Genomic DNA, 11,921 nt, shown 5'->3' with positions numbered 1-11,921 from the left:
TTTTATCAAAAACATTTCCCCAAAATGAAGTAGGTTAATATGCATTTTGGCTGGTGCAATTTGCGGAAAATACGGTAGCTGTTTGTTGTGGTTATTATTAAAGATTAGTGTTATTCACACTTTGAGTATGTCTATCAGCTAAGTCTCATTGTACAAATCTGTGTTTATCAAGGTATTTTAGCGCTTAAAAACAATTGTTGCTTTGCACCTTTAAATCCAATACGTGTCCGCTTCACTCACCTCCTGCAGCACACTGTTGTTGTTGTTTTGACTTTCTTCCTCTTCTTCATCCTCTTCTTTATCGCTGTCCCATTTGAGGTCCAGGGGATCATCAGGCAGTGTGAGCGAAGGCTGGCTCCAATCAAAGCTTAACAGTGAATCTGAATGGCTGTTGGAGCAGCTGTCCGACTCATATCCATTCACAGCGGCTTGAGACCAGTCCTCCGACGCTTCCTTACTCCCCGAACTTTGCCCTTGCTTGTCAGATCGTTTATGCACTTTGGGCATCTTGGAGAGGACTTCCAGGGCCAGCATTGGGCAGCCGGTTTGAAGGTGAGCGTACGCAGCGGTGAAAAACAGTCTTCGCTCGTCAAGGCTAATAGAGTCCGCCCGACGGCCCTCTGCAGTCAGACCCACTTTGGCTTTGTCCGAGGAGCCGAAATGTCGTCGGAGGAGCAGAGGGTGCGTACGGAGGTAAGTGTAGAAGTTGAAGACGTCTGGGTTACATGAGGAGACGGTCTGGGGACTTTCTGTAAACACAACAAAACAAGATGGAGAAATGTGAAATATGCTAATACCGTTTAAAGTAGGGCTGAGAGATTAAAAATAACAGATTGTGTTTTTCTTACAAAAACTGCTACTGGGTTTTAATAGTTCGATATTGTTCAAAGTGCACATTTTAAACTTCTCCAGGAGCATTTATGTTTGTTCTACAGGGGTAGGGGTGGCAGTGGCAGTGGCAGTGGCAGGGGCAGTGGCAGTGGCAGTGGCAGGGGCAGTGGCAGGGGCAGGGGCAGTGGCAGGGGCAGGGGCAGTGGCAGGGGCAGTGGCAGGGGCAGTGGTAGTAGGGTAAGTAGTAGGGTAAGTAGTAGATTGCAAAGGACTTAAATAATTGCAGTCTTTGCAATTTGCTTATTGTGACAACATTGCGCTTTTGATTTGTTTTCAATCCGTCTTGCAGCCCTATATTAGTGTAACGTTCAACCAAGGGATCAGGTACTGCAGAGTTTATGTTAATACATTTTTGACTGAGCTATGGAAGGATTAGATGAAGAAAATGTGAAACAGCACATGTATAATAAATATCTATTTTATATAGTAACATATATATAGTCAAATTTAAATAGTAATCTTCAGGTTTTGGGTTAAATACTTTATTATTCAATTGACCACACCAGCCAAAGTGGTACAAAGTGAAAAACTGCAAAAAGTTTCATCTAAAACACAAGAACTGAACATTGTAAAAGGCCAAGAGGTGACGAGTTTGAATCAAGTAGTGCGAACACATTATAAGTTACTCTTGAAATATCAATTACGGGAGATGTGCAGCGGAGGGACATTAATCTTTGTTGAAGCCCATCTCTGGTCAGAATGAAGTTTCATTTCTCATCCATTCTTAAACGTAACCATGCAGAGGATGTCTTAATTAAATGGTTGGGTCTAAAATGACAATGCGATTCACATCCCGAGAGTTACACGTCAGCTCCGGCATTGTGATCAAAAGCAGGTTGTTAAAGTCAGAAAAAAGAAAAGATGACCACGTAAACGCACCTGTATTTGTGCTGGAAGGCTGCTCGATCAGAGTGTCCAAAGCTCGGCTGTAGTCCTCCAGCACCCAGTAAGCCATGCTCCTCAAAAACGGATCCAGGAGGCCTCCAATCTGAAGTGTTAAGTAATATGTTGTTGTTTTAGTGTAATAAAGTCAGTAATATTCACAATTTAAATACATTTTTACACTTTTGAGGGCCTCTTAGTGCTTTGCATTTACCAACTAAATAAAACAAATATATTTTCCCCGTTTGAATGAAGTTGATAACAGAAATAAAAGCTGCATGGGTGAAAAGGTATTAAAATTAAGCTAATTTGATGCTAAAATTGAAAAAAAAAAATTACATAAAAAATTGCGCAAGTAACTTTTAAGCGTGTTACATCAGCCAGATGTACTACGTTTGTGTAGAATTATGTTTCTGTTCAAACTTAAGTCGTTCAAAATTGAGCGCACCTGTTTGTCTTGCCCTACCACGCGTCTCTGGAGGATTTTCTTGTAGGTGGACGCCGTCTCAAACTCGGATTCATACAGTCTGGAGATCACCAGCGCCAGTTGTAAGTCTTCCAGTTTTTCCACACAGACCTAAAAGAAAAAAAATGTTTTACTATTTCTCCTTTTGAGCAGAAAAGGGATTCCAGTGCAAATCACATTCAATAATGCGGTGAGTCGGTGGTTCTTTCCAGGCGTTACAATGCGAGATGAATGCGAATGAAGCTAGAGTCGAGCCACAGGGAAACAAAGTCATTGGTGAAGCTGATTTCCATAAAAGGCCTAGAGGAAGGTCCAGTTACTCACATGTATCAAATAATAGAAGTTACTGCCCCAAAGGCTATAAGCACAGATAGAAGCTTTGTGCATTAAAAGGTTAAATAAAAAGGATAGCCTCGTTATGTCCTTGAAAGGGCAATGTTGTAATGTGCAACCAACTTCAAAAAGGCCAATACAGCAATATGCAAACTCTCAAAAAACATAAAGAGCATCATAATAGACACTTGGAAATGCATTTATAAAATCTCTAGAGAGAACAATGAGAAGAAACATCACAATTTCACAATTATTGACAGCCTGGAAAAAAAGCACTTCATTCAGTTTCCTCCACATTGTCTAAATAGATCAACACTGACATGCTTTATGAAATCACAGGCAGATTAAAAGAAGAAGTCATTTATATTTTAGGATGAAGTCAAAATGGCTTATCTTTGCTTCTTTAATTCGCACAAATTGTAACTTTTTAGATCTTATAATTGAATCATGAACCGAATAATCAGTTTTTTCAATTAAAAAAGTGGCATCCCTAATTTTAAATAGATCTGGCAATTCACAACCACTGCAATTAATACTTTATTTGTCCCTAAAAAAGGAAAGAACAGCGTCATTGTAATTCAATCATAGACGTGATATTAATATACATTCTGCTGAGTATACAAAACAAATAATATTGTAACGGGTGTGGGTAAGATATGAATTACTACTTGCCATACTTTCTATTTTTTTCCCTTTTATCACTTTTAACAACTACAAACCTTTAAGTTTTTTGGTCGAGGTGTATCTTACTTTGAGAATAATTTGCCCACCCAAAAAGGGACTTATTTTCTTTCCTCATACTTGCCTCCACTGCGTCTTTGAGGGATCCAGCGAGAAGGAAGAAGGCGGCAGAGTGTTGGAACCGCTGCTTCCCCAATAACGAAAAGGCATTCTTTAGAGCAGCTTTTCTCCATCGGTCTTCTGTGAAATTGTGGCTGAAAAATTCTGTCATTTTGGGATTCCTCTGAGATCTGAAGGAAAATTAAATAGGTGTTCAGTTTGCAGTAGCCTGACAGGAAACATTTTGTGAGTGAGAGACATATTACTGCAAAACTGAAGTCAATATTCAAGTTTTTGGTACCTGTATAAGCCCCAAACGACTGCCTTCTTTTTCATAGCGAGGTAGAAAATGGCTGCATCCAGTGGATCATTGTTTTTCTGAAACGTAGCTTTGGCAACCTGAAAAAATACTGAGAAATGTTAGATTTTCACAAAATTACCTGCAATCTTTTGCAATTGGATGTTCTGTGTTTTACAATTTGAGGAAGCATAGTGTACAGGTGTGGATGATGATTTCGCTTTTCCCGATAATCAGGAGACATTTTGGCAATTCAAAAGAAAAGTAAAAGCTAAATGGTGTCTAAAAAGTGCAGGAATTTTACTTTATACTTTGTTGAATGATTTTAACATCAGCTCTTTTTTGCCGCATTTTGATATCCAATTGTCAAAAGTCGTATATCTTCAAAACAACATTTAAGTTACTATATTATTGATAGTTTGATTGATTGTCCTCGTATCATTGTGCAAGATTAAAATGCTCCGTTTTTTTATCCGTCAGTGCGTCTCATATCTAGTTAGTATATTCATTAATAGTCTTGACCAGAAATACGGACCTTCTCGATGCATCTGCGCAGCTTGTTGGTGCTGCGCAGCCACCAGCCCACTCCCATGGATCGCAGCTCGGGCCACGTGGGTTCATTCTTCTGCAGAGCGGGCAGCATGTTCAGCAGCTCTTCCTCGGCGTCAGAGTGAAAGGCCCACGCGTAATGGCAGGTGGACAGGCCTGAGAGGGAAAAATAATAAACAATATTTAATATGTCTGTGATTAAGAGGTCTACCCTGAAAACGTTTAGATCTACCAAAACTGGTGTGAAGAGTACATAATATAAAAGGCTATCACAACGATTGACATTACAATGGAACACTCCTGAATGAATGAGGGATTACACAGACTATTTGACATTTATAAAATTTGCCAATCACTGGTTCAAGTGGAACAAATACGCCAGGCATTTTCTAGATCCATAAAAGCTACTTTTTGGCTTTCTGTTCCCTCGTGGTTGTTGCATTTGTTCTTCTTTTAAAAAAAAAGACACAGACACAGACACAGACACACAGACACACAGACACACAGACACACAGACACACAGACACACAGACACACAGACACACAGACAGACAGACACACAGACAGACACACACATTTAGATTTCTGTCTTCATCAAACGCCTCAAATGTCAGAATCAGAATAAGGTTTATTGTCAATGAACAAAATTCACAAACATAGGAACTTGTCCTGGTGATTTGATGCAACAAAAAAACATTGAACAATGAAGACAAAACAATGAATAGCTACCAGATATATCAAAACAAATGAGTGGGTAAAATAAGGTTAGAAATAGGCATGATATGTACATAAAAAAAATAATTGTGCAATAAGAAGTGAACAGTGCGGTGAGTGCAAGGTGCTTAGGCAGTGTTCATGAGTCCAACAGCAGAAGGAAAGAAACGGAAAGAAACTTGTGACGGGAGGTTCTGGTCCAGATGGACCGTAGCCTCCTGCCTGAGGGGAGTGGCCTCCTGCCTGAGGGGAGTGGCCTCCTGCCTGAGGGGAGTGGCCTCCTGCCTGAGGGGAGTGGCTTCCTGCCTGACGGGAGTGGCTCAAATAGTCCGTGTCCAGAGTGAGAAGGGCCTGTGATCCGACCTGCACGTGCCAGAGCCCTGGAGACGTACAGGTCCTGCTGAGATGGAAGTCCTCAGCAGGACCTTTGGCACGGTGAACCTTCTCAGCAGAGCGCACAATGCGCTGTAGTCTCCGTTTGTCCCTGGCTGTGGCTCCAGTGTACCACACGATGATGGAGGAGGTGAGGATGGACTCAATGATGGTCGTGTAGAACTGCATCATCATCTCCGCTGTCAGCTTTGCTTTCTTCAGCTGCCGCAGGAAATACATCCTCTGCTGGGCCTTCTTGATGAGGGAGCTGATGGTGAGCTCCCACCTGAGGTCCCGGGTGATGATGATAAAAAGAAAGCGGAGGGAGTCCACAGTGGAGATGGGGGAGTCCGAGATGGTGAGGGGGGCTGGGAATTTCCTGAAGTCCACGATCATCTCCACTGTCTTCTGGGTGTTGAGCTCCAGGTTGTTACCGCTGCACCAGGACACCAGCCGGACCACCTCCTCCTGTAGACAGACTCATCCCCGTCCCAGATGAGCCCGATGAGGGTGGCATCATCCGCAAACTTAATTTGTTTTACAGAGTCGTGGCTGGAGGTGCAGCAGTTCGTGTACAGAGAGAAGAGCAGGGGAGAAAGTACACAGCCCTGTGGAGCTCCTGTGCGGATAGTTGTGTCTGAGACATTCTTCCCCAGCCGCACGCACTGCCTCTGATCCGTCAGGAAGTCAGTGATCCACCTGCAGGTGAAGTCAGGCACATTGAGCTGGGAGAGCTTGTCCTGGAGCAGAGCAGGGAGGATGGTGTTGAATGCCGAGCTGAAGTCCACAAACAGGATCCTGGCATAGGCTCCCGGGGAGTCCAGATGCTGCAAAGTTCTACACATGTTCCATACATGTCATGGGCTAAAATACAGTAGTTGCTTTGTTGTGTACCTTGGCGTCGCAGCTGCAGTCTGTACGCGGGTGGGAGGGAGGTCGAGAGGAATGTATGGAGTCTGACAGCCAGTAAGAACTTCAGTCCACACTCATCCAACGTCTCTCCTCCTGGACACATAAGACTTTGCTCATTTCTTTCGTTTTAAATTACAAGTAGTCACATGCTTGTATCCATGTCACTTTGGTACCTTTGTTCTTGCCCTGACAGTGTTTGAGGTCTGTACTTGTGGTAGCGATGGTGTCGGCCAATGCCATGAGGGACATCTGCTCCATTCGAGTAAGTCCTGGCAAACTGGAGTGAAGGAGGTGGCTGGATAAAATCTGAGCATGCTCTGGCCCAAAGTAGGTTGGACTGTACTGGGATAGGTCTATCACCTGGAGCAGAATTTAAAACATTTTAGATTTTGTTTTTTCCCCCCACCAATTCATAATTTTGTATAGATACTGTACATGTATACTGGTTTATTTATACCATTGCTTTTTTATCGTATCTTTCTAAAATGTAATTCATTATCTTGGCCCCCACAGAAAGGAAAAACTACACAAAAACACTTTCATTAAAAAAAAAAAAAAAAAAAAATAGGTGCAAAAGAGGACTCCAGTTCTGTTCTTTTATTTTAAATCACAAATATATTCAAAATAAACCTTGACACAGATTAAACACTGAATAAGGGAGAAGTAAACACAGACCTTGTTCCCGGTTTCCTCTTGGCTACTCTCCAGAGGGTCCAGGTCCCCTAAGTTGGGAGTGTGAAACAACTCGTCGTACGCGTCTGTGTGGCTGGACCCGTGACCGCTGTCTCCACTCACACTGCCCACATTATCTACAGGAGAAAGCAAAAAGCAAAAGAGATGAAAAGTCTTGCATATTATTTACACATAACTACATAAACAATTGGTAAAAACTCCAAGCTTCATATGATCAAAGATGCTTGAAAGAGACTCTTTTTAGTAGTTTCTATAACAAGTATTGATGCACATTATGTATGATGTCTAAATTTTGCACATGTTCTCCTGCACAGATTATCTAAACACATATCATTTTGGCACCACTTGTGGGGTTGGGTAGGGGATGATAATTAATCGCAATGAAAGAACAAGAAGGTTCTGGGTTCAGATTTGTATCAAGTTCCAATAAAAGGGTAGAGCAAATTAAAGGATCGAGCAGGGACATTTCTATTCGTATATTTGGTATGTTAATTCCGTTACTGTTTGTTATTTTTGTTTTGTTCTGCCATTGTTAAACTTAAAAAATAATTTAATTATCTACAAGTAAATTACAATAGATATCAATCTAAAGGGGATCCATGTACTCACCAGGTTTCTGGGCTGTGTCCTCATCAGCTGCCAGAAGAGCATACAGAGGCAGAGGAGGCACAGAGCTGATCTCTGTGTAGTCTGGAGAGGACTTCTCACTTTGCCTGAAGATCTTCATGTCTCTGGCTGTGCTCCCTCCAGCGCTGATCGTTCTAGAGCGAACACGTTTCTCTGGGTTTGTGTCCCGGTCTTTCAGAGACACAACCTCTCCTGCAATGCATTTTACCAGGTGCGAGAGAATGGCTTTGGCACGGTGAACCTAAAAACAAAAAAAACATTGAATACAAAGTAATAGTCATACAAAAGAATTGCTGCGATTACTCACCTTCCCTAAATCCATAAGTTCTAGTAATTGAAATGGGTGGTACTGGGGCAGAGTGGGGAAGAGGTTGTGAGCAGCTTCAAACAGTCCCGAGTCTTCCATTTCTACAGGTAAATCGTAAGCCGTTTTCTTCCCACTGAGTTTCTGGGCCAAGCTCATCATTGACCTTGAAAAGGTCCTTTTGGGAAGGGTCAAAGATGGAGTAAAAGATGTTGTAGTAGGCTCCTCAGGACACAGTCGGACAGCAGAGGTGATGGAGGACACACTGCTGCTGATGTCTGTGTCTGGGACAGTGAAAGTACAGGGCTGCACTGGTCTAGGGGGCTGCCACTGTGAGTACACATGCATTTCACAGTCCATGCCCAAGACCAGGATCCCATCTCGTACCCAGGACAGTGACACAGGAACAGGCAGCGTTCCCTCAACAGAGGACACCAGATTCACAGTTCGAAGCAGTACCAGTTGAGATAAGCCTTGGTCCTTGCTGCCATAAGATGAGAGGCCCAGCTCTGGAGGTTTACTCGATAAACTTCCATACATGAAGATCTTTGTCCCTATACCAACAGTAAGAACATGTGAGCCATTCTCCTGTGAAACCCAGTCCAAATGAACCAGGCTTTTACCAGTCCAGCCATTACAATTTTCAGCAGGAATGGACAATTCCATGTTGCCATTTGGAATAGTTATGTTTTCAGATGTGATGTGGCCAATGCCACTAGCAGTTATGGGCTCCACATTGTCCAGCACGATAGTCTGTTCTAGGTTCCACTGAGCTCCACCAGTGGACTCACACTGGAAGATCCCGATATGGACACTGGACATTGTGCAGTTGGGTGCGCTGGGGCTGAGAAGGGCGTTGAGGTTGTGCTTGATGGAAAGGTTTGGAACCGAGTGAGTACTATTATAGTGAGGATGGGGAGAGGACATCAGAGAAGGGGGGGTGAAAAGTGTGTTTAAACCGTGATGAGGTGTTGAAATCAGAGGAGAATTTGTCTTTTGTTTGTAAGCCACAGCTATCCGCCCTGTGTGACAGCAGCTGACCTCGATGGGAGAACCTGGTAAAGTGATCGCGCTGTTATTAGAAAGTTCGTCTTCTACTTGGAGAGGCCACTCCTTCCACTGGTACTGCTGCTCCTCTGCGCTCAAGGTCTCAGAGGCCACAGCGTTACAGCTCCAGAAACGCACTTTCCCATCTGAGCAGGAAGTGGCGAGGAGGTAAGGAACACGCCCCGCTGGCAGTGAACAAGATGCACTGAGGTGGCCTGGGGAAATAATACATTTTAATATTTCATAAACATTAACAAGCCATATCCTCCGATAGGAAATCATCAATCATGGATTCAACAAAAATAAATATATTTATAGTTGTGAAAGTTGTTAATGTTTACATTTGAAGTTGTTTGTTTCTCAGCAGATTATCCAATCAGGGAGAAAGATTTAACCTCACTTTTTATTTCCAATTTTACGATTAAAACAAGTTAATGAGCTGAGTTGGTAATGAGCTATATAAAAAAAACATCACAACTTTGGACCAGGTGGGACCAATATTTGATTTTTACTGAGGAGCGATTTTGTTTCTGTAGCAGTTCTGTGCCACTTATGTCTTTTTGTTTTATCTTTTGCTCTCTAGTCATGTTCTATGTTTTGTGTTTTGCATGTTTCTTTTGAAAATATATCAAAAACAAACACAAAAAATAAACATTATAATCTTTAACACCCAAGAACCAAACACTTTATAATTTACGGTTACAACATACCTGCTGCCGGTCGGACACTGACGACCTCCACTCCCTCAGGCAGATCCAGCTCTTGGCTGTAAACTCGCTGGGAGCTGAGGCTGAGGCGACATGCACTCTGCAGGTTAGAGGTGGCTGGTTTACCCTTCACAGTCAGCGAAGGACTCATTGAATCAAAATTAAAATTTAACTGGGAGTTGCTGGTAGAGGAGGCTGTAGAAAGGCCTTTCTCTGAAACTGTCTCCTCTGTAAAGACACAACCAAAAAAATTATGTAACAAAACTGTGCAATGTTGACAAACCGACAAACTGGGAAATGTACTCACCCGTACTGACGGATAGAGCATTGAGACAGAGATGCCACATATGCAACAATGATCGCCCCGCCCCTGTTAATTCTATCACCACCAAGAAGAACCGAGCAGAGAAGAGTGGACGACTAGAGCCTGTAGAGAAATAACACAAAAAGCCTGTTCCGATATTCCAATGACAAATGTAATGTAAATTCAAAAAAAGAGACTAACCTGTCTGAGAGGAATCTGATTCCTCATTTGTCTCAGTCCGTCCATAGCCCAGAATCAGGTCTTCCTCAAAGACATGCAGGAGTTGAGTCTCTTTACCCTGCTGCGCAAACATGTAAAGACTGTGTGTTATTAACTGTAGTAATATGTGCATCACCATCTGTGCCTATAGCTAACAAGCACATCAGATGCATTTAGATTCAGATGAGTAGCCTTAAAGCAATACAGAAAATATGGAAATAAGTTTTACCAATCGATTGTCTTCTAGATACTTACAAAGTCCGTGATAGCATCCAGTTCAATGATGCACCCTGGTTTTGCTGTTGACTGCTGGCTAATGATGTTGAAGACCTCACCAACATATTTCTAATATGAAAAACATAAATTCTTGTTAATTTTTAGCTTCTGCTAAATAAAGAACTGTCGAAATAAAGTACTGACTGATATCTCTGAGTTGGAAAGCTCGCTCAAAAGTTTCTTGGCTTCAATGACAGCCTGATACAGTCGAAGTGAATGACCATCACTTGCCACAAAACAGGCACTGGGAGAGTTGCAGTACACTCCTGTTGAAAGAGAAGGTCAAGAGACATGTTGATAAATCAACATGTATATTGCTAAAATGGTCAAGGGACTCATCTGAAATAAAATAAGAGCTCATCTCACCTAAACAGGTGCTTGGGATCAGTGTGGGCAGCCATGCTAGATGTGAGAATGCTGAAGAATGCAGAGAATTGATGCGAGCCAGCTCAGAGACCCCGCCCGACAGAGACAGAGGGCCTACAGGGTCCACTCTCCATAAGATGAGCTCACTGTAGATGGCATTAGGATCCTGGGAAATGGCTCCCAGTGATAGGCGGTTTGGTCGCAGGCCGCGTTCTGGAGGGGCCAGAATGCTATCCACATCTGGAGTTCTCAAGGCGTTGTGGTGTGAGGTGGTGAGGAGCAGAGGCAGCACTGAGTGACAGGCCAGGTCATTGAGATGGAAGCGGTGGCCACAGTACCGTGATTTATGGGACACACTGAGGACAGTGGAAAAGGCAGAGTCCTCTGCAAAGCTCACTGCCCACTGGTTCAAGGAGCCATCGTCATGTTTGGAGATCATCAGGACGTTGGGGGTGAATATGCTGAAGCGGAGGCTGCTGCTGGGGGCAGCTTTACTTTGTCCTGCATAACTAATGAGAGCAGATTTGGCCTGAGGCAGAGAGCTGCCAGGAGGGCGTTGCCTATCGTGCTGGAGAGCTAAGTCCACATTTTTATTGGAGGCATACATGACCATGCTATGGCTCAATGAGATGGCATCACCTGCAGGGAATGCTACTGGAATACGAGATACAAAAGACACCTGAAACACAAAATAACCACAGTGATGCTTAGATGGAGTCTCAGCTGAATGGCTTCTCAGTATGAACACAGTGGGAGGTGGTACCTGAGCTTGCCTGAACATGCCTGGCTGGTATTCATCTAACCAGTCCACATGCCAGACCAACAGAGAGCCATCCATGGGGTGGATGCTATACAACATGTCAGCTGCTTTGTTCCACTCCTCCAACAGCACCTCCACCTGATGCTCCACTGACGCTAAAGGCAGCTCTGTGGACTCTGGCTCTGGATCACAAGATTTCCCTCCACTTTCTTCAAAATTTTCCTCATCTTCAGGATCTGCAACAAATTTATTGACATAGCATTTTATATTTGGAAAACCCTGTGGAAAAGCTAAACTCTAGCCAAACAAATATTAATGCATGTGGATTAATTGGCATATACAGTATTACCTAGATAAGAGCATGAGCATTAGGACCTATCCATTTCTTTGAACAATTCTTACTAAAAAAGGTCTGGATTTC

The 11,921-nt window shown here is 43.0% G+C and overlaps 1 protein-coding gene across 1 annotated transcript in view; it reads right to left on the bottom strand.

Annotated features, from left to right (window-relative positions):
* The window catches only part of LOC140347394 (dmX-like protein 1), a 52,141-nt gene that overhangs the window by 30,545 nt on the left and 9,675 nt on the right, over positions 1-11,921 (bottom strand). The window contains exons 11-28 of the mRNA XM_072433827.1: positions 11,504-11,736; positions 10,741-11,419; positions 10,519-10,640; positions 10,354-10,443; positions 10,081-10,180; positions 9,883-10,002; positions 9,579-9,803; positions 7,825-9,083; positions 7,500-7,758; positions 6,873-7,006; positions 6,371-6,557; positions 6,180-6,290; positions 4,186-4,355; positions 3,654-3,751; positions 3,378-3,543; positions 2,222-2,350; positions 1,771-1,879; positions 241-749 (exon numbers count right to left, since the gene is read on the bottom strand). Of these exons, the coding sequence (XP_072289928.1) occupies positions 241-749; positions 1,771-1,879; positions 2,222-2,350; positions 3,378-3,543; positions 3,654-3,751; positions 4,186-4,355; positions 6,180-6,290; positions 6,371-6,557; positions 6,873-7,006; positions 7,500-7,758; positions 7,825-9,083; positions 9,579-9,803; positions 9,883-10,002; positions 10,081-10,180; positions 10,354-10,443; positions 10,519-10,640; positions 10,741-11,419; positions 11,504-11,736 (4,700 nt within the window). The remainder of the gene's footprint in view (positions 1-240; positions 750-1,770; positions 1,880-2,221; positions 2,351-3,377; positions 3,544-3,653; positions 3,752-4,185; positions 4,356-6,179; positions 6,291-6,370; positions 6,558-6,872; positions 7,007-7,499; positions 7,759-7,824; positions 9,084-9,578; positions 9,804-9,882; positions 10,003-10,080; positions 10,181-10,353; positions 10,444-10,518; positions 10,641-10,740; positions 11,420-11,503; positions 11,737-11,921) is intronic.

The sequence above is a fragment of the Eucyclogobius newberryi genome, unplaced genomic scaffold, assembly GCF_026437365.1.
Source record: "Eucyclogobius newberryi isolate DKJ021-1_F unplaced genomic scaffold, fEucNew1.0.hap1 SCAF_6, whole genome shotgun sequence".
NCBI classification, from domain to species: domain Eukaryota; kingdom Metazoa; phylum Chordata; class Actinopteri; order Gobiiformes; family Gobiidae; genus Eucyclogobius; species Eucyclogobius newberryi.
The sequence above is the reverse complement of the archived record's forward strand: the minus strand, read 5'-3'. Positions and strand labels throughout refer to the sequence as shown.